This window comes from Erythrolamprus reginae, chromosome Z, assembly GCF_031021105.1.
Source record: "Erythrolamprus reginae isolate rEryReg1 chromosome Z, rEryReg1.hap1, whole genome shotgun sequence".
In the NCBI taxonomy this organism is placed as follows: Eukaryota; Metazoa; Chordata; class Lepidosauria; order Squamata; family Dipsadidae; genus Erythrolamprus; species Erythrolamprus reginae.
This window is the reverse complement of record NC_091963.1, coordinates 143615135-143637686: the sequence shown is the minus strand read 5'-3', so window position 1 is coordinate 143637686 and position 22552 is coordinate 143615135. Positions and strand designations below refer to the sequence as shown.

Here is a 22552-nt window from a genome sequence, read left to right as displayed (position 1 = left end):
AAGGGGGGAAATGATGTGCTTATATCTTTGCTGCCCAAGGACCAGAACCATAAGAACTGACCCATCTGCCCTGTTTTCTTCCTCTCAGGGGGAGTCCAAACGCATCACTTTGGTTCTCCAGCAACCCCCAACCGCTGGAAATGCTCCAGGACAGCGGCAAGTTGTTTTGGGGAGTTTGCCTGGCAAGATTGTCCTTCAAGGGAATCAGCTGGCCGCCCTAAGCCAGGCCAAAGGAGTGCCAGGGCAGCCTGCCAAGGTGGTGACCATCCAGCTACAGGTTCAGCAGCCGGGACAGCAACAGCAACCCAGTGGCCAGCCGGGGACACAGAAGATCCAGCTCTTGCAGCCAACCACGGCCGGTGCATCCGGCCAGCAGGCTCCTTTAAGCATACCAGCAGTCCAACAAGCCCAAGTGGTTGGGGGCTCAGGTCAAAGGGTGACGGTCCCTGTCAAAGTCGTGCTGCAACCACAGGTAAGGGTAGCAATCTTATTGTGGCCCGACATAGGCCAGTCCTGGAGTCTGGGGAAGGCTCTGATGATTAGGTCCCACAGAGTGGGCCTTCTCCGGGCCCCGTCAACTAAACAATGTCATTTGGCGGGATCCAGGAGAAGAGCCTTCTCTGTGGCGGCCCCGGCCCTCTGGAACCAACTCCCCCCAGAGATTAGAATAGCTCCCACCCTTCTTGCCTTTCGCAAGCTTCTTAAAACCCACCTGTGTTGTCAGGCATGGGGGAACTGAGATATTCTTTCCCCCTGGGCTTCTACAATTTATGTATGGTATGTTTGTATGTATGATTGGTTTTAAAATAAGGGTTTTTAGTTGTTTTAGTATTGGATTGTCGCATGTTGTTTTTACCACTGTTGTTAGCCGCCCCGAGTCTACGGAGAGGGGTGGCATACAAATCCAATAAATAAATAAATGAGTGCTCTACGTCTGATAGAGAGACAGGGCCGTCTGACAGTGAATACCCCCTGTGCATACGCAGGCCAGTTTAACCTGGGTGCAACAGGGTTGCGAACATAGTGAGTGCACATGCATATGTAAAACACATGCTTCCAGCACAATCCCCAACCAGTAGGGAAGGTAAGTGGAATCCACCCCTAATATAAGGGCTATAGAGGGAACCACCGAAAAAATGGTTTAGGTTGGTTTGCATAACCATATGCAAATAATAATAGCATGAGCCCGGGGTTAGAATGTGGTATTGCAGGGTTACTTTTGCTGACTGCCTGTGCCAGCAGTTCAATTCTTGCTGGCTCAAGGTTGACTCAGCCTTCCATCCTTCCAAAATTGGTAAAATGCAGACTCAGATTGATGGGAGCAATATGCTGACTTTGTAAACCACATAGAGAGGGCTGTAAAGCTCTGTAAAGCGGCATATAAGTGCTATTTATTTATTCAATTTATTTATTTATTCAATTTTTATGCCGCCCTTCTCTTTAGACTCAGGGCGGCTTACAACATGTTAGCAATAGCACTTCTTAACAGAGCCAGCCTATTGCCCCCACAATCCGGGTCCTCATTTTACCCACCTCGGAAGGATGGAAGGCTGAGTCAACCTTGAGCCGGTGATGAGATTTGAACCGCTGACCTTCAGAACTACAGTCAGCTTCAGTGGCCTGCAGTACAGCACTCTACCTGCTGCACCACCCCACAATATTGCTATTACAGTGTTCCCTCGATTTTCGCGGGGGATGTGTTCCGAGACTACCCGCGAAAGTCGAATTTCCGCAAAGTAGAGATGCAGAAGTAAATACACTATTTTTGGCTATGAACAGTATCATAAGCCTTCCCTTAACACTTTGAACCCCTAAAGTGCAATTTCCTATTCCCTTAGTAACCATTTAGATCATTTCTCACCATGTTTATTTATTAAAGTTTATTAAAAAATTTTTTATTAAAGTTGGATGAAAGTTTGGCGATGACATATGACGTCATCGGGCGGGAAAAACCGTGGTATAGGGAAAACACCCGCAAAGTATTTTTTAATTAATATTTTTGAAAAACCGTGGTATAAACTTTTCGCGAAGTTCGAACGCGCGAAAATCGAGGGAACACTGTATATGCCACCTGGAGCTGTTCAATTGTTCAAGTTGGATAGCCTAGTACAGTGATGGCGAACCAATGGCCCAGGTGGCACGCCGAACCATTGCCCTAGCTCAGCTCCAGCGTGCATGTGTCTGTGATTAGTTTCTTGTTCTGCCCTCAGGTGCTTTGGGGAATAGCTTGACTCCCTCTTTTTCGTGGCAGCCCCTGAGATATTAGAACACTTGCTACCATGTCACCCCTAGTCCTTCTTTTCATCAAACTAGACCCTAAACACTCAAAGAGCCGTTTGGATCTGTTTTCCATAGAAAAGAAAACACCAGGAGCCACAAAACCTGGTGGCTATTGCGAGCTCTATGTCACTCACTCCCATCCAGTCACACGATCCCTCCAGCACGCCTATCCAGGTTTTGTGGCTCCTGGTGTTTTCTTTTCTCTGGGAAACAGTCTCTCCCATCCCTCCATCTCTCTCTCTTACTCCCTCTCTTCCTCTCTCTCTGGCTTATATTCAAATGATTGTCCATTAGGATTCCAAGATCCTTCTCAAAGGTTCTACTATTGAGCAAGGTACAAGCCTTTAGTAAGAGATTTTAGGTCTTCGGTTTGGAGGTTTTTCCTACCTTCAGGTGACGGTTTCTGTTCTTATCCATCTTCAAATCTCCCAGCGGCCGATTAGGTCCCACAGAGTTGGACTTCTCCGGGTTGCGTCGACTAAACAATGTCATCTGGCGGGACCTAGGGGAAGAGCCTTCTCTGTGGCGGCCCCGGCCCTGTGGAATCAACTCCCCCTGGAGATTCGAATTGCCCCCACCCTCCCCGTTTTCTGCAAGATGTTAAAGCAGTGGTCCCCAACGTTTTTTCCAGCAGGGACCAGTTTCAGCAAGGCAATTTTTCTATGGCCCGGTGGGGGCGGAAAGGGGTGTGGTTGGGGGTGGGATTAAGCATGGGGGTGCTGGTCCTTCCCGCCCCTCTTTCCCGCCATCGCCCTGTGGCCGGCAGAACCTGCCTCCCAAATCCTCTTGCCCGGTGGCAGGTGAAGCGCTGGAGGGAGGGGGTCAAGCCGGCCCTCCTGCCTCCCCCCCCAGCCAAAAACGCAAAGGCGTGCCACGGCAGAAGCCAAAAGAGGCTTGAGCCTCCCGGTCCTTCACGCCCCTCTGTCCCGTCCATCGCCCTATGGCCGGCAGAACCTGCCTCCCGAGGCCTCTTTCCCAGCGGGAGATGAAGCACTGGAGGGAGGGGGCGGCGGCAGGAGGACTGGCAGCTGCTGACTCCACGGACCGGTGCAACATGCCCCGCGGCCCGGTACTGGTCCGCGGCCCGGTGGTTGGGGACAAGCGTGTTAAAGACTCACCTATGCCGCTAGGCATGGGGGGATTAACTCCCCCCTCTCTTCTGACTATAGCAGTTGAGAATGGTATGACTGTGTCACATTGTTTGTTTTTAATATTAAGGGGTTTTAATTCTACTTTTATATTTTTGTATTATTGTTTGCTGTACTTATTGTTGTTGTGAGCCACCCCGAGTCTTCGGAGAGGGGCGGCATACAAATCTAATAAATTAAATTAAATTAAATTAAATAATTAAATTAAATACAGGCCTCGTATCTGGAGAGAATAATAATAATAATAATAATAATAATAATAATAATAATAATAATAATAATAATTGTTAAAGCCAACAGCAGGAACCTCACTAACACCCTTCTCATTGCCCTCATTGCTCTCCTTCCTTTGCACTTTCCTTTTCATTGGGCAGCCAAATCACATGAAATGTCTCATGCAAAAAATTAATAATAATAATAATAATAATAATAATAATAATAATAATAATAATAATTTATTAGATTTGTATGCCTCCCTTCTCCGGAGACTCGGAGCAGGTGTTTCATGAGGACGATGTTTCATGGAGGATATCTTCTGACTCTATGACCCTCTACAGGCCAGTTCATCCCAAGGCAGCTCCTCGGGACTCTCAGTAGTGAAGGTACTGAGCAGCAGTGAGGTGGCGGCCCTCCCGTCTTCCAGTGGCACACGGAGCAGCTCGGACGAGTCCCGCAAGCTGGAGCACCAGAAGAAGCAGGAGAAGGCCAACCGGATCGTGGCGGAGGCCATTGCTCGGGCCCGAGCCCGGGGCGAGCAGAACATCCCGCGGGTGCTGAACGAGGACGAGCTGCCCAGCGTTCGCCCAGAAGAAACCGGAGAACGCAAGCGGCGTCGGAAGGGCGGGGGCGAGCGCATCCCCAAAGAGGACCGTCCGCGCAAGGGCAGGGGCCAGGCGGGATCCGGCAAGAGCAAAGGCCGAGGCAAACCCAGGTAAAACAGCAGCGGAAGACTTTGAGGGGTGGTGGCGGCTTCCTTTTCAAAGGAAGGAGATCCGGGTCATTCCCATTTGCGAGACTGTCTCCTTTCTCCCAGCACTATCACGCCAGTGGTTGGGAAGAAACGGAAACGGAACGCTTCTTCGGACAATTCGGATGCCGAGGTGATGCCAGCCCAGTCTCCACGTGAGGAGGAAGAGGCCAGCATCCAGGTGAGTCCAGAGGGCGACTCTCACTGGGGGGAGAGGGTGTTGGCTAGGTTAAGGCTATACCAATTTTATTTATTTATTTATTTGATTTTTTTATTATGCCGCCCTTCTCCTTAGACTCAGGACGGCTTACAGCATGCTAGCAATAGCACTTTTTAACAGAGCCAGCATATTGCCCCCACAATCCAGGTCCTCATTTTACCCACCTCGGAAAGATAATAATAATAATAATAATAATAATAATAATAATAATAATAATAATAATAATAATAATTTATTATATTTGTATGCCGCCCCTCTCCGAAGACTCGGGGCGGCTCACAACAACGATAAAAACAATATTATACTGGCACAAATCTAATATTTAAAAAAACCCTAAAAACCCTATCATAATTAAAAACCAAACAGCACATACATACCAAACATAAATTATAATAAGCCTGGGGGAAAGGTGTCTCAAATCCCCCATGCCTGGCAGTATAGGTGGGTCTTAAGTAGTTTACGGAAGACAAGGAGGGTGGGAGCAGTTCTAATCTCCGGGGGGATTTGATTCCAGAGGGCCGGGGCTGCCAAATATGGAAGGCTGAGTCAACCTTGAGCCGGTGATGAGATTTGAACCTCTGACCTGCAGGTCTAGCAGTCAGTTTTAGTGGCCTGCAGTACTGCACTCTACCCACTGCACCACCTCGGCTCGTCAATTGCTCCGTTGCCACCATTTTCCAATAGGAAAGGGGACACGATGACTCAACGTTAAAAGATACTAAGCTGGAAAGTTGACTGTTTGGGCTTGAGACCCAGCACCCCACGATGGGGTGAGCAACAGTTCCTTTTTCCAGCTCCTGCCAACCAAGCAGCTTGAAAGCATGAAAATGAAACTAGATAAATAGGTTCCACTTATTCCCTGCGCCTTGGTGTATATTCATGAGGGCCACATGGCTCCATTGGCTATGAAATGGAGATGAGTACCATCCCCTCTGGGCAGGGGAAATATTTTACCTTTCCCAAGAGAAAGATACAGCAGGCAGATTGAAAGGTGTTTGCAACACCAACTGTCTCATTAAAGCAGATTGCTTTGCTGAGATCTGGGAGATGAGCACAGATAAGAGAATTTGGTGGCCATGGTAAGGAACATAAGATGGAGTGATGCGGTGCCCTAGAGGTGGAGCTCTCGCCTCACAATCAGGAGGCTGCGAGCTTGATCCTAGGCAGAGGCAGATATTTCTTTCCCCGGGCACACTGAGAATATATCTGCTGAACAAAAATCTGCATTGGCAATGGGAAGGGCATCCGGCCATTAAAACGCTGCTTGCTCCATTCAGTTGCCCAGATTCCAGCCCACAAGGGATTATGGCATCGTTAAATGATGTGTGATGGAGAAAATAAAATGGAGATGGGGAGTTTCTTATAGAGCAGTGATGGCGAACCTATGGTAGCTTGTATGCATATGCGTTGCTTGAAAATATGCCTAAATAGGACAGCATAGTACCCAGGACGGGTGAGCAGGTCACTACTATTCTGGTTTCTGGTAGAAGTTTAATAATTACAAATAACTCATTAAATGCATCAGTTCATGTATAAAGCAACTCCGTTTATTTATCTGCTCTCCTGTATTTCAACACATTCCAGACATCAATCGGTCCGTTATCTCTCTCTTAGCCACATTTCTCACATTCCTTTTCCTGCTTCACTTAGACAAGATTTATTTCCTAACTACATAGCTTTAAAAAAAGACAGCAGCACTGACTAAATACAATACAAAATACTTTGGCTTACTTTAGCGTGGCGAAAACACCTCCATATTTCTTTTCAGCAACGTTGAAACTCCACCCTTCTTCTCCACCAGCCCCCTGACGTGCCAATTACCTCACTACAATATTTAACCCATTCCTCTCCTTAATATCTTCTTCCAGACCTTTGCTCTCTACATTTCTGAATTCTTCTGAATTTAGGATTAATCCAGCGAGCGTCTGATTCTCCCTCGCTAGATCCTGAACTCATAGCCCCATCCTGTGGCTGGCCTCCCACCTGTTCTACTACCTGTAACCCCCCCCCCCCACTACTTCATAAACACTATCTGAATCCAAGTCCTCAATATCTTCATCATCCTCCAACTGATCAGGACTATGTACAACAGCTACTACCAGTTCGCCTGAACCGGTCCAAACCGGCTGAATGCCACCTCTGCTGGAAACTCTGTATCAGTGATGGCAAACCTTTTTGGCACCAAATGCCGAAAATGGAGTGCTCCTACATTTGCCTGGGATGCAACCTGGAAGGGGAACTGCCCAGGGGTCATGCATGCTCTGGAAAGTGAACTTTCGGTTTCCTGTATGTGCATGCGCAATAGCTAGCTCGTCTTCCGGTTACTGGCATGCCTGCGCATGTGACGGTCAGCTAGCCTGGGTTCATGTTTAGGCCGGAAAACAGAAGACCAGCTCTTTTAGTTTCTGTCACTGCCTCATGCACAAAGGCCAGTTGATCATCATTTATTTATTAGATTTGTATGCCGCCCCTCTCCGAGGACTCATGTGCGTATGTGCACCAAAAACCCAGAAGAGGAATGGGCAACACCACATGTGCCAGGCGATATGACTCCATGTGCCACTTTGGGCATAACGTGTCACAGGTTCGCCATCACGGCCCAATATCATTCCAGACCAACGTTTGTCCAATCTCTTCTTTTTTAAAAAAACCCTGTGTTTTCACTTTCTCCCATCTAAGAACTGAAGTGGTACAGATGTGTGGGGTGTGTTTTTTAATGGTGAATCACTTTCCTTAAAAGAAGTGGTGCGGTGGCCTAGAGGTGGAGCTCTCGCTTCACAACCAGGCAAGTGTGAGTTCAGTTCTAGGTACAGACAGATATTTCTCTTCCTCAGCCCAGTGACAATATATCTGCTGAACAAAACTCTGCATTGGTGAAAGGAAAGGCATCCGGCCATTAAAGCACTCTACTTGCTCCATTCAGTTGCCCAGACTCCACCCCGCAAGGGATTATGGAGTCATTGAACCGCCTGCTACCGCACGAGTCCCAGCGACTGATAAGGTCCCACAGAGTTGGCCTTCTCCGGATCCCGTCGACTAAACAATGTCGTTTGGTGGGTCCCAGGGGAAGAGCCTTCTCTGTGGCGGCCCCGGCCCTCTGGAACCAACTCCCCCCTAGAGATTAGAATTGCCCCCACCCTCCCTGTCTTTCGTAAACTACTCAAGACTCACTTATACCGCCAGGCATGGGGGAGTTGAGATATTCCTCCCCCCTAGGCCATTACAAGTTATGCATGGTATGTTTGTGTGTATGTTTAGTTTTATAATAAGGGTTTTTTAGCGTTTTATTATTGGATTGTTACATGCTGTTTTTATTATTGTTGTTAGCCGCCCTGAGTCTACGGAGAGGGGCGGCATGCAAATCCAAAATAAATAAATAAATAAATAATAATAATAATAATAATAATAATTATTATTATTATTATTATTAAGACGATGAAGGTGTTATTTTCCTTAAAACCCTGCTGTTCTGTTCGCATTTATTATACACCGGTCTATTTGACCTGAACTAAAAAATTGTTGATTTTAGCTACTGTGTTTTTTTGAATACCTATTGCACTAGTAAACTATATATGAACATGCTTGATTATAAACAAATAAAAATTAAATTAAAAATTAATTTTTATTTATTTATTTTGCTCAGAAAAGCCCCCCCCCCCCTCGGCTGTTTGCAATTATGTTCACTTTATATATAGACTGGGGTGCAAGTTCCAAATTACATCCTTGTTTTTAGTACAATGGATTTCTTGCATAAAACTAGTTGTCTGGGTATCATGTGCTTATTTTTCTGTGTACTTCATCTCATTTTTCAAAAAGTACCTCGTGATACGAACCCCTCGTGATACGAATCCGAGGTTCGGAAATTTTTTGCCTCTTCTTACGAACTTTTTTCGGCTTACGAACCCACCGCAGATCGCAAAATGGCGCTTCGCTGGGCGCTGCCGCCCGGCTGTCACCTTTTAAAACAGCCGGGGAGCTTCTCGGCGCTCACCCGAACCCGAACTTCCAGGTTCAGGTTCGGGAGGACGCGGAGAAGCCCCCAGCTGTTTTAGAAGGTGACAGCCAGGCAGCGGAGCTTCTCAGCGGCCTCCCGAACCCGAACTTCCGGGTTTGGCGTTCAGGAGAACACTGAGAAGCCCCCCCGGCTGTTTCAGAAGGTGACAGCCGGGCGGCAGCGCTTCTCGGCGGCCTCCCAAACCCAAACCCGAAAAGTTCGGGTTCGGGAGAACGCCGAGAAGCCCCCAGCTGTTTTAAAAGGTGACAGCCGGGCGCCGCCGCCCAGCAGAGCGCCATTTTGCGATTTTTTTTCTTTTTGCACAGATTAATCGCTTTTACATTGTTTCCTATGGGAAACAATGTTTCGTCTTACGAACTTTTCGCCTTACGAACCTACTTCTGGAACCAATTAGGTTCGTAAGACGATGTATTTATTTATTATTATTTAGATTTGTATGCCGCCCCTCTCCGCGAACTCGGTATTACTGTATATTGTAAAGTCATTTTGGATTATTGTGCCATGAAGTAAACTAATATGTGCCATTGCACATATCATATCAAATTTCGTTTCGGGTCAAATAGCAGTGTGTTAAAATCTCCTCTTGTCCCTTCCTCTAGAAACGACGTTCGAACCGCCAGGTGAAGCGAAAGAAATACACAGAAGATCTGGACATCAAGATCACGGATGATGAAGATGACGAGGAGCTGGATGTGACGGGACCCATTAAGACTGAACAGCCCCCTGCTCCGGAACCACCTGCTCCAGAACCCATCCCTGAAGGAGAGACAATGCCATCAATGCAGTTCTTTGTGGTAAGGGGGCTTCCTTAGTCTGGAATGTCATTTCCACATAACGTCCCACCCATCAATTTGGTAGGTCTAGAACCAGGGCTGTCAAACTCTATTTCACTGAGACATATACAGTATGCTTTTTGAGTTTATTTTCCTTTGTATGTATAAGGCCACTCCTCTTTTACATTGATTTATTAGCGTTACATACAATTCTCCCAGTCTTTTATTTTCTAACAATTTTTATACTGTTTTTTTTTAATGTACCTCCTGTAAATAAATTATGTCTGTATTCAGTTTATTTAAATATTCTATTTCTCTTGTTTGGTGAATTAGGTTCACTTACATTTAACTATTTTAAAGCTTTTGCCGATCTTGTCATTCTTATTTCTCTTTGGTCTTTGAACTCTGCTATTACAGCTTCCAATCCTTAGCTTGTTTTCTCCAATTCTTGTTCAGTTCACTGTAGTTCTTTTTTCTCCAGCTGCCTGGTATTGTACTTTATCTTCTCTCTCTTTATTTCTGCTTTATTCACTGAATCTTTGTTCTTGCAAAACTAACATTATGTCTTCTGGAACCAACCATCTGAAGTTCGCTCCTCTTTCAATTAATTTCTTGGTCAGATATCTGTAAAAGAACAAAGCATGTAGTATAGATAAAAAAGAGTGCTAGTATAAACACAGCAAGACAGTCTCTTGTTGATTCTACATAAGGAATCTCTGTTCTGAGAAGCAGATAAGTCTCAAGGTTAACTCAATTCTTACAGCTTCCACAGTATTTCCAATCTAGGATACTTTGTCAGAATTAGGTGGCAGTGTATTCAAAAAGGAAGTCTGTTCTTAACTTCAATTCTATTTACAACAAAAAGATCAGAGGGCCTCCAAGGGGCGGGGGAAGCTGTTTTCGACCTCCCAAGTCATTGAATTATGGGTGTGGGCACTCGCACATGCGCAATAGTGTATGCCCATGCTTTTTGGGAACCAGATACATCCGGATGACAGGCCAGGCAAGTTGGCCCTTTGAGCACCTTTATGAAGCCCTCTCTTTAACCGTCCCTTCTTTCTCCCCCCTCTACCTTCTTCTTCCCAAAGGAAAACCCGAGTGAAGAGGATGCTGCCATCGTAGACAAGGTGCTGTCCATGCGAGTGATCAAAAAGGAGGTAAGAAACTTTGATCGGCTGCCAAGGCTGAGTGACTTGTGGCTTCCCAGATTTCCCTGCTTTATTGTAAAGATTTGCCCTTCCAGAAGGTGGGTGGGGAAGGGTCCAAAGCCCACCCAAAGAGTTATTTTGGCTCGTTTTCTGCAGGCTCTTGATAGCAGGCCCTCAAAGTGCAGCCACAGGATTGTGCTCCTAGTGTCCTTATCCTAAAGCAGGTGAAAGACAGGTGGCTAGATAGTTAGGCTAGATAAGATAAAGTAATCAGAATAGAACTGGAAGGAGCCTCAGAGGTCTTCTAGTCTAACCCCCTTGCTCAAGCAGGACACCCTGTACCATTTCAGACAAGTGGCTGTCCAGCATCTTCTTTAAAAACCTCCAGCGATGAAGCACTCATAACGTCTGGTGATCTGGCATAGGCTTTTTTAATAATAATAATAATAATAATAATAATAATAATAATAATAATTATTATTATTATTATTATTATTATTATTATTATTATTTATTGGATTTGTATGCCGCCCCTCTCCAGAGACTCGAGGCGGCTAACAGCAACATGAAACAGCATATAACAATAATCCAATACTAAAAACAGTTTAAAACCCATTATTATAAAAACCAAACGTACAGACAGACATACCATGCATAGAATTGTAAAGGCCTAGAGGGAAAGAGTATCTCAGTTCCCCCATGCCTGACGGCAGAGGTGGGTTTTAAGCAGCTTACGAAAGGCGAGGAGGGTGGGGGCAATTCTGATCTCTGGGGGGAGTTGGTTCCAGAGGGCCAGGGCCGCCACAGAGAAGGCTCTTCCCCTGGGTCCCGCCAAGCGACATTGTTTTGTCGACGGGACCCAGAGAAGACCCACTCTGTGGGACCTAACTGGTCGCTGGGATTCGTGCAGCAGAAGGCGGTCCCTGAGATAATCTGGTCCAGTGCCATGAAGGGCTTTATAGGTCATAACCAACACTTTGAATTGTGACCGGAAACCGATCGGCAACCAATGCAGACTGCGGAGTGTTGGTGTAACATGGGCATATTTGGGAAAGCCCATGACTGCTCTCGCAGCTGCATTCTGCACGATCATTCTTTGCAATCCGTTTGGTTTAGCTTATTGCCCTGGTGATCCACTGGGCATAGCGGATGTTATAGTGGACATGGCATTCTCAGGTCATGGGCTGGTTCCGTGGAGAAAGGTTTTTCCTTGGACTGGAGGAGGCCTGGTTTTGCATGCTGCCAACATCCTGCAAATGGGGCTCCCCTTTGGTTGGCCCAGTTTCTGGCATGCCAGTCCAAGGTTGAGGACCCCCTGGTTTACGGTCTCCTACTTGAGCAGGAGACTCGGCTAGAAGACCTGCAAGGTTCCTCCTCCCCACTCTGTTACTCTGTTCATCCTCCTTACCTGGAACACCTTCCCTCCACCTTCACTTCTCTGATTTTGTTGGTTTCTTTCATCGGCAGCTACCCAACGGGCAGTTCACAGAGGCAGAAGAATTCTTCGTGAAATACAAAAACTAGTAAGTTCACCCCACTTAAAAACACAACCAAGGGCCTGGGGAGAGCGAAAACAGCCCAGTGGGCCTACCAGGAGTCCAGAGGCTGTGTGCATGCTGTGTGGGGGTGGGCATTGCATTATGGGAATGGGCATGAGCCAAAAAAGGTTCACCATCACTGCATTATATAGTTGGGTGATGAAACATTTGCAAGAAAACCACCAAGCTGAAAGGACCCCCCAAGGATCCCACCGCTTCCCATTGGCCCAGTGCTTTCTTCTGGATGCCTATCATTTACACTTCCTTTCTCTCTTCTTTTCTCCCCAACTCTCTGTTCCAATTCTTCCCCAAGCTCTTATTTGCACTGTGAATGGGCCACCATCGCTCAACTGGAGAAGGACAAGAGGATCCACCAGAAGCTTAAACGGTTTAAGACCAAAATGGCTCAGATGAGACACTTCTTTCATGAGGTACCCACGACGATAGAAACCTGGGCAAATTGCTTAGCCGGCCAGTGGCTTGTTTTAATCCCAGTTGCTGATAACTCTTACGGGAGTCAACACTGCCTCATACTATCCTGTCTCTTTAGGATGAGGAGCCTTTCAACCCAGACTACGTGGAAGTTGACCGCATACTGGACGAATCGCACAGCATTGACAAGGACAACGGGGAGGTGTGTGGGGTACTTTTTCAGATCAGTCGATGGGATAGAAGTTAGAACACGGCAAATAGCAATAGCAGACTTATATACTGCTTCATAGTGCTTTAAGCGGTTTATAGCACATTGCCCCCAAGAGTCTGGGTCCTCGTTTTACCGAGCTCAGAAGGATGTACGGCTGAGTTCAATTTTTTAATAATAATAATTAATAATTTAATAATTCATTAGATTTGTATGCTGCCCCTCTCCGAAGACTCGGGCCGTCTCACAACAATAATAAAAGGCAGTATAACAATAGAACAAATCTAATATTAAAAAAGATATATAAAACCGCAACAATTAAAAACCATACAGCACATACATACCAAATATAAAATATATAAAAGCCTGGGGGAGATGTTTTAGTTCCCCCATGCCTGGCGATATAGGTGGGTCTTGGGTAACTTTGAGCCAGTCAGAACTGAACTCCTGACAGACAACTTCGGGAGGTCAAAAATGGCTGTACAGTGATCCCCCGATCATTGCAAGGGTTCCGTTCCAGGACCCCCCGCAACGAGCGGGTTTTTGCGAAGTAGCGCTGCGGAAGTAAAAACACCATCTGCACATGTGCAGATGGTGTTTTTACTTCCGCAGCGCTAGCGAGGAGCCGAAGATTGGGGGCGGCGCGGCTGTTTTAAAACGTCGCCGCCGGCATGGGGGGCTTCCTAGCAGCTCCCCAAACCCGGGTTGGGGGTCCGGGGGGTGCTGGCAAGCCCCCCATGCCGGCGGCGACGTTTTAAAACAGCCGCGCCGCCCCCAATCTTCGGCTCCTCGCTAGCGGGCAGGCAGGCGGCGGACAAGCCGTTCGCTGGCGCTCGCTCTCGCCGCTTTCCAGCTGAGTCCTGAAGCGAATTCGCTTCAGGACTCAGCTGGGAAGCGGCGAGAATGAACGGCGTGGGCGGGCGAAGGGCGGGCGGCAGCGAAGAGTTTGCGTGGGCGGTGGGGAAACTCCTTGCTGATGCCCGCCGCTCGCCCTCCCGCCAGCAAGAGGGGGAAGACCCAGGGAAGCTGCCCAGCAGCTGATCTGCCCGGCGCCATCTACGCATGCGTGCCCATAGAAAAAAGGGCACGCATGCGCAGATGGTGTTTTGACTTCCGGGTTGAAAAATCGCAAATTAGCCTGTTCGCAATGGTCGGGGACGCAATAACCGGGGGATCACTGTATTCAGTGTATAAAAAGAACCAACATGTCCACCTTCTTGGGGGAGGGGGAGGATATGGGTCTTTTACTCCAAAAATACCTCTGGTGTGTGGTTTCCCAGGGCTTCCCTCTCTCTCTGAGACGCCCTGTGCTTTAAGTGGTTTATACTCTGCTGCTGCTCTGCTCAGGAATTAAGAATCTTTTCCGCTAAAACTCAAATTTTCAGATCCTGAGCAAAGAGATACAGGTTCTTAGTCTGCGTAGGGCCTCTCGCTTGACACACACACACACACACACACACCAATTCATTACCTCATTCTATTAACTCTGCTCTCTGGGATTTTAGCTCCCTCTCATCTCGGGGTGGAGTGGGGAAGGGCAGGCGGCCTGCAGTAAAAGCCGGGGTGGCGCAGCAGGTAGAGTGCTGTACTGCAGGCCACTGAAACTGACTGTAGATCTGCAGGTCAGCAGTTCAAATCTCATCACCAGTTCTCAGCCTTCCATCCTTCCAAGGTGGGGTAAAATGAGGACCCTGATTGAGGAGGCAATATGCTGGCTCTGAAAAAGTGCTCTTGCTAACATGTTGTAAGCCGCTCTGAGTCTAAGGAGAAGGGCGGCATAAAAATCGAATGAATGACTGAATGAATGAATGAATGAAAGAAAGAAAGAAAGAAAGAAAGAAAGAAAGAAAGAAAGAAAAGCTGAAATCTTCAGAATGTCGGTTCTTCCTGCCCCTCTACCAGAGGAGTTCAGCTCCCTTCCGGAGTCAAACCAGTTGGCAGAAACAAGAAGCAACCATTTTTTTGCAGACAGCAGCAGCTTCCAAGCTATCCTGCTGGCTTTCCCATTGACATCCTGGGGAAGCCAGTCGAGAAGATTGCAAATGGTGATTATAGGATTGTAGTGCGGTTAGTAACTGTTCACTTAGAAAGTTAGTAACTGTTCATAGCCGCCCTTTAGTAAAGATGCCAAGCGCACAAATCATAATCATAAAGCCATGGAGGTGGGAATGATAACATTTTGCATCAGCCAGAAATGTTTTATGGGCCCTAAAACACTCTTTCCGAGGCCACCGTAATGCCAGATCATCGTTCAATGAATGTTTGTGAGTTGAGGAATACCTGCATTGAGACCATCAACCGTCTCTCGTCTATCTATAAAATTCTGTTCCAGAGCCTAAATATGGGAACCAAGTTGCCACATTTTTGCTTTTGTTGAAAAGATGTTTTGACGCTGTCCCATGTTTTTGTTATGTTTAATTTGCTTTGATCTTGGCGGGGGTTTTGTTGCTGTTAAAGTTCAGACTTCTGTGAGCTATTCCATTTATGGTAGTTTGAGATGAAAGCCCTTTGCACAAATGAATAAATAATACTAAAGCTGTACTTCTCTCTCTCTCTCCCCCTCTCTTCCCCCTCCCTCCTCTCTTCCCTCTTGCCTTTTCCTCTCCCTCTCTCTCCCCCACTCCCTTTTCTCTCTCCCCTCTCTCTCCCCTCTTTCTTTCCCTTTCTCTTTTCCCTCTCTTCCTCCTTTTTTCCCCTCTTTCCTCTCTCTCTTCCCCCTTGCCTCCTGTCTTCCTTCTCTCCCTTTTCTCTCCTCTTTCTCTTCCCTCTTGCCTTTCCCTCTCTCTCTCGCCTTTTCTCTCACCTTTCCCCCCTCTTCTCTCTTTCCCACTTTCCCTCTCTCACTTCCCCCCTCTCCCCCTCTTTTCCCTCCCTCTCTCTTCCCTCTCACCTTTCCCCCCTCTTCTCTGTCTTCCCCCCTCTCCACCTCTCACCTTAACTTCTTTCTTCCCTCTTGCCTTTTCCCCTCTCTTTCTCTCCCCCTCTCTCTTCCCTCTCACTTTCCCCCCTCTCTCTTCACTCTTTCTTTCTCTCTTCCCTCTCTCTCTCCTCTTCTTCTCTCTCTCCCTCTTCCCCCACTTTATTCCTCTTCCCTCCCCTCCCTTTCTCTCCCTTGAACATTGTGCAGCCGGTTATCTATTACCTGGTAAAGTGGTGTTCGCTCCCTTACGAAGACAGCACATGGGAGCTGAAAGAAGATGTGGACGAAGGGAAGGTGCGGGAGTTTAAACGCATCCAGTCCAGGCACCCTGAGCTCAAACGGGTGGTGAGTGACAGCTTTTATTCCCTACACTCTAAAGCAGGGATCTCCAACCTTGGCAACTTTAAAGACTTGCGGACTTCAACTCCCAGAACTCAACTGTGGACTTCAACTCCCAAGATTGGGATAAAAAAGTCCTGGCTTTACGTATCTGCCAAGCTAATTTAATCTTCTGGTTTTGTCCACTAGTATCCTGGAATTGTGTCTGTGTTTGGATACCTACTCCTTCACATGTGCAGGCAGATTTCTGACTCGGTACTAGAGAAAAAAACCACCAACCCCTTAACTGATCTCTGGTACCTTCCCATTATTGTGGGACAGGGAACAAAGAAAAAAAATCTATTGCAGATTTAATAATTGGTAGCTTTTGCTATTATTAGTGATATTTGCTCCAGGCTTTTTTTTATTTCTTTATTTTTTCCCAAGTTTTTTTTTATTTTCCTCCACAATCAACAGCTTCATATTCCTTCAATACAACTTAATGTACCTATATTGTTATTCAAATACAATAAACTAAATCACATTCCAGGTTTGCTTTCTATTATTTCATCTGTATCCAATTTTCTTCCACTTCCCTCTTTCTATCTCAAGCAGCTATTCTGCCTCTGCTACCTACTTTCTTACCCCTTTTCCCTTCTCCTGTTACTCTTCCCTTCTCCTTCCTCCTTCTCTCTACACTTTCTCCATTCTCTCTCCTTTCTCTCCTTCCTTTCTACTTCCCTTCCACCCTTCCCTATGTGGATGGTTCTATTATCATTACATAACAAATTAAAATATTTCGCAAGCTCTTACCTATCATGATCCACCCCTCTTTTTCCAAAATCTCCTATCTCCAGATCTTAAATATTTAAATCTAGCATATGCATTTTATCTTGTGCTACTTCCTTATCCTAGTCTTCTCTCCTGGAACTACCACCAACCCATTCAATTTTATTCCCAATCCATTGCTACAGTAGGTAACACTGCTAATTGCTGTTTCTTGTTGTTCTTAATTTTAGGTCTCATTGTTTTCTCTCCTTCTTTAAAATCTTAAGTCATCTTTATTTTTTTCCCCAACCATTTCTATATACCCAATGAAAAATCAAAATATAACTCACCTTATCTTGTGGACTCCTATTAACAATAATACTGTTCCTTTGGGTCTTAATTTATATAAGCAACATCAATATCATAATAATTCTTACATTATGGTTTAGTCACGTTTATAAATTATAGATTCTTCAGATCCCTTATCAGGAAAACTATATATGTCCAACAGTTATATTGTAATAATAGCATAACAAATTGTATTTTCTTCCATCGATTAAATTTGAAACTTCATTTAAATATTTTCTCTGCATTTTCATTTGTTTACTGTAAAACCCAGTAAAATCATCATAAATTTCAATATAATCATAAAATAGTTCATTTACAATGTCTAAGGTCATTGTCTTTCTCTTTGTTTTCACCTTGAAGATGATATTAAGATCCTTAAAGTCATTGTTATTCTTTCATTCTTTTTCTCTTTCCTTTTCCATTATTAGTCCAAATGGGTCTTTTTAAAAATCATTAAAACATTCTTTTCTAAATTCATCTCTTCCTCCTTTTCTCCTTGTCCTCTGTTCTCCTCATTAGAGATAATATTAAACTCCTTAAAGTCATTGTTATCCTTGAGTTCTTTTTCTCTTTCCTTTTCTCTTTTTAAGTCCCGGTAAGCACCTCATAAAGGTCCTTTAAAAACACCACCAATTCTTCTTAAATACTTATCTCCATGTCATCAATATCCAGCATTTCGTAATGTTGCAAAATCCAGCTGTTAGCAAATGTCTACTTCTACAGCCTTTTTAGTATCTCAATTTATGCCTTTAGTCCTAATCTCTTATTCTTTTCTGTAATGCAATATCTTAAAAGTTCAGTCTATTTCAAATAGATCAAAGTTGTCTTTCAAAAGCCAATTGCTCCTTGTACAATAGACAATCAGAAAAGTTCCCCATTGAAGGTCAACAGCTGTAAAAACATCCATAGCCGCCCCAAGTCTTCGGAGAGGGGCGGCATGCAAATTTATAATAACAATAATAATAATAATAATAATAATAATAATAATAATAATAATAATAATAATATTAAAGTTTACCACCATTGCAATTATTCCTCCAACCAATAGGTGACACTCCTCATTAGTTCCACAGTTCTGTTTTCTCTGAATTAATATGTTAATGTTTAATTAAATCATTTCAAAGATAATTCAAAGATCAAATATAAAAGTTTTCAAAAGTTGGGCTTTTACAGCCTTCTCTAATATTTTTTCATTGTAACATTTGATGCTCAGTAGCTGCTTTGTTTTTATTTTTAAAGACATCTTTTTGTTCCCGTTAAACCTCAATTGGGCTAAAAAATTCACCAACTCAACTTTTAATCGTCTTCTTTATCACTCAAGTACTTTTCTTTGTTCCTCTTTCCAGGTGACTTCCAATCTCTAACACAAATTGATCTTTGCATTCGTAGCTGCCATAGCTTGGTCAGGTCGGTTCTCTGTAGGAATTTGCCGACCCCAAACAAATTGCCAATAACATCCCTCTTCTTCACTGCCCCTCCAGGGCAGTTCTGACCTGGTTCCAACTGAACCAGGTCCCCAGGCAACAGGGATTCGTGGTTCCCCTGTGGAGCGCAGGGAACTCCATGTCATCACAGCACTTGGCCACACTCTTCTTCCCACCAGGCTTTTCTTTAAATGAGTGAATTCTGATTCCACTTTAGCCATGAAAGCTAACTGAATGAGTTCTAGTCATGCCTTAAGCGTGAAAGATGGCTGGGTGATTAGGGGCCAATCACCAGGAGACAGTGAGTTGTAGTCCCACCCTAGGCATGAAAGCTGGGAGTATGATTTTAGGCCAATCACCAGGAGACTGTGAGTTCTAGTCCTGTCTAGGCACGAAAGCTGGCTGGGTGACTTTGGGCCAATCACCAGGAAACTATGAGTTCTAGTCCCGCCTAGGCAAGAAAGCTAGGTGGGTGACTTTTGGCCAATCACCAGAGACCGTGAGTTCTAGTCCCGCCTTAAGCAAGAAAGCTAGCTGGATGACTTTGGGCCAGTGACTCTCTCAGCCCAACTCATCTCACAGTGTTTTATGGGGAAAATATAAAGAGGAAGGTATGTATCAAATATGTCTGCCATCTTGAATTATTTGTAAAAATGGGCGAGAGGAAGAAAGGAGAAAGAGGAGAGGGGAAAATTGAAATGAAAGAGGAAAAGAAAAGGAGGGGAAAAGGGAAGGAAATAAAGAAGAGGAGAAAAGAAAAATGAAAGAGAAAGATATGAAAGAAAGAAAATCTGAGAAGTTTAGAATTTGACAATCAGCACATACCATGTTGCGAAAAGATCCCTATGCAGTTTGTCAAAGGTAAAACATCTTTGTGTCATACAATAACATCAAAAGAACAGGTAGCATTGATTTTCCCAGCCTCTGTTGGGAAAGAAAATAATATGAAGGAAAAGAAACCGGCAAAGGCTGGATTTGTTTCCTAACAGGGTAGCTTGTAGAAGCACTGACCCCAAATGAATGAAAAGGTAACTTTAACCACTGAATCAGAAATAACTCTTTCCAGGACCGTTCAGCGAGTCCGACAAAAAGCTTTCCCTCCTTTGTAGCATCTTTGGCACCTAATAGCAAACGTTTCTTCCTTAGGCTCGACCCCAGGCAGGCTCCTGGAAAAAGCTGGAACTTTCACACGAATACAAGAACGGCAATCAGTTGCGCGAATATCAGCTGGAGGGTGTAAATTGGCTGCTTTTCAACTGGTACAATAGGTGAGGCTACGGGCAGGAAAGCCCAGAGGAGAAATGCAGGTTGGTTAGGCGATTTTGTTCTCAAGCAGAAAATCATGCTTTCCCATTTCAGTTATGAAGGCTGAGGGTTCTTACCCATGGCCAGGAGCTATGGCGGTGCATTGCTTAGAAATGCAGTATTGCAGGTTAACTCTGCCCACTGCCAGGAATTCGATCCTGACTGGCTCAAGACTGACTCAGCCTTCCGTCCTTCCGAGCTTGGTAAAATGAGGCTCCAGATTCTTGGTGGCAACATGCTAATTCTGTAAACCACTTAGAGAGGGCTGCACAGCGCTACGAAGCGGGCATATAAGTCTTAAGTGCTATTGCTGCCTACCCCAGGCCCATTATATTTTGAGCAGTGGGGTTTCTTTTCCCAAAGCCAACGACAAATAATTCTTAATTGTAGCACCGTAACAGAAAGATGTCAAATAATATAAATCAAACTTGAAATGGCTGGCTTCAAGTTCAGAACAAAAGTAGCCCTTTGTCCCGAACAGAAAACAAAATTGGATGTTGGTTTTGTTGTTTGGCCGGTTCCAGAAATTGAACACAAATGAGGACTCTAAATTCTTGACAAATGTATCTTGTTTTTATGTACACTGAGAGCATATGCACCAAATTCCTTGTGTGTCCATTCACACTTGGCCAATAAAGAATTCTGTTCTTATTCTATTCTTGTTCTGTTCTTATTCTGTTCTTTATTCTTATTCTATTCCTATTCTAATATTCTGTTTTATTCTATTCTATTCTTATTCTACTATTCTATTCTATCCTACTATATTCTAAACAAGCCCTTGTTCTCCACTCAAAACTTCTACAAAAGTAGTGTGGGTGATTAGCCATGCTAAACAGTACCATCTAACCCAGGGATGTGAAACTGAAAGGCCCACAGGGCTGCCTCCCCCTGCGCGCCCCGCTCATGGGGATGCTCTAAAAACAGTGATGGACCAGTCTGCGGTGCCACTGCCAGCGAAAACGAACCTTGGGAGGGTTGTATGAGTGTTAGGGCCATCACAGTTCCTCCCTCCCAAGACATGAGTGACATCGAGCTGGCCATGCCCACCCATTCTCCACGCCCGCCCACCTCTCACGAAGTCAAACACAACTCTGATGTGGCCCTTAATGACACCCCTGATCTAAAAAAAGTTTGCCCATTGAAATGGTTTTAAGAATACATTTGGCAGGTAGACTAATAAAAATTTTTGCTTAACGGTTGTGTTGAAACTTTTTAGAAATGTAAAGTTATTTCTAGCTTCTGCTTCAGAACTGAGTCTTTTGCATCCCATACCTGGCCCTTTGGTTCTCTCTGTTTTGCTTTTATTTTAAAGACAATTGCTCCCCACCCCCCACCCCCATTTACCTATGTGCTTGTGTGCATGCTACTGTGTTTCCCCAAAAATAAGAGATTGTCTTATATTTTTTTGAACTCCTAAATAAGAGCTTGGCCTTATTTTTGAGGAGGTCTTATTCCTGAAGCCCAGGAGTTCAAAAAACAGGATAACAGGATAACCGAAAGTCTGCTTTTCCGAACTTCTGGTTTGCCTGTTGTGCTGTTTTTCACATCCGGGTCTTCAGGGAAGTTTCCCTGAACCTCCGAAGGGCAAAATGACCTTCCCCAAGGCATGGTTGAGCTGATATAGGGCAACTCCTTGCGTGCCCTCCAGTCTGGCTCCGTGTGCTACCTATGGCACATGCACCATAGGTTCACCATCACTGCCTTATCCATCGTAATACCCAATAAGAAGAGTTCGTTTCATTTGTTTAATCATTCAATAGTGAATTGATTTGAGCATGTAAGGATTTGGTGCAAAAGTTTGCCTCTACCCACTTCCAACTGTATCTCCACTCTCCTTCCCTCCCTCCCACAGACAAAATTGCATTCTGGCCGATGAAATGGGGTTGGGTAAAACCATCCAATCCATCGCCTTCTTGGAAGAAGTTTATAACGTGGGAATCCGGGGACCTTTCCTGGTCATTGCCCCTCTGTCCACCATCACCAACTGGGAGAGGGAATTCAACACCTGGACCGAGATGAACACCATTGTGTACCACGGCAGCTTGGCATCCCGACAAATGATTCAGCAATACGAGATGTACTGTAAGGATTCCCGGGTAGGTAAATGAGGAGATGGGTGGTAGTGGTTTGGGGGGGGACCATCAGTGAGTGGAGAGAGCCTTTGGTTGAGATGGGAAGGGCAAGACCACAATATTCAGGTAGTCCTCAACGTCCAGCAGTGCATTTAGTGACCAAAGTTACAATGGTATTGAAGAAACTGGCGACCATTTTTCATAATTGCAACCTTTTCTGCATCCCAAGTGATCAAAATTCAGACAACGGGTTCGGCTTTATGACAGTCGCAGTGTTCCCAGGTTCACACAATCCTCCTTTTTTGTAATGAGCCGAGGTGGCGCAGTGGGTAGAGTGCAGTACTGTAGGCCACTGAAGCTGACTGTAGATCTGCAGGTCAGCGGTTCAAATCTCATCACCGGCTCAAGGTTGACTCAGCCTTCCATCCTTCTGAGGTGGGTAAAATGAGGACCCGGATTGTGGAGGCAATAGCCTGGCTCTGTTCAAAAGTGCTATTGCTAACATTTTGTAAGCTGCCCTGAGTCTAAAGAGAAGGGTGGCATAAAAAATGGAATGAATGAATGAATGAATGAATGAATGAATGAATGAATAAATAAATAAATAAATAAATAAACCTTCTGACAAACAACAGTTCATTGGGGCGGGGGGAGGGAGCCAGATTTGCTTA

General features: G+C 45.2%; 1 protein-coding gene across 9 annotated transcripts in view; it reads left to right on the top strand.

The window, feature by feature from the left end:
• The window catches only part of CHD8 (chromodomain helicase DNA binding protein 8), a 137562-nt gene that overhangs the window by 58236 nt on the left and 56774 nt on the right, over positions 1 to 22552 (top strand). For all 9 annotated transcript variants that reach the window (XM_070728819.1, XM_070728816.1, XM_070728815.1 and 6 more), the window contains 11 exons: positions 89 to 472; positions 3986 to 4359; positions 4462 to 4576; positions 9230 to 9424; positions 10492 to 10560; positions 12019 to 12074; positions 12403 to 12520; positions 12640 to 12723; positions 15857 to 15994; positions 19654 to 19775; positions 21665 to 21908. In XM_070728819.1, coding sequence (XP_070584920.1) covers positions 89 to 472; positions 3986 to 4359; positions 4462 to 4576; positions 9230 to 9424; positions 10492 to 10560; positions 12019 to 12074; positions 12403 to 12520; positions 12640 to 12723; positions 15857 to 15994; positions 19654 to 19775; positions 21665 to 21908 — 1899 coding nt within the window. The remainder of the gene's footprint in view (positions 1 to 88; positions 473 to 3985; positions 4360 to 4461; positions 4577 to 9229; positions 9425 to 10491; positions 10561 to 12018; positions 12075 to 12402; positions 12521 to 12639; positions 12724 to 15856; positions 15995 to 19653; positions 19776 to 21664; positions 21909 to 22552) is intronic.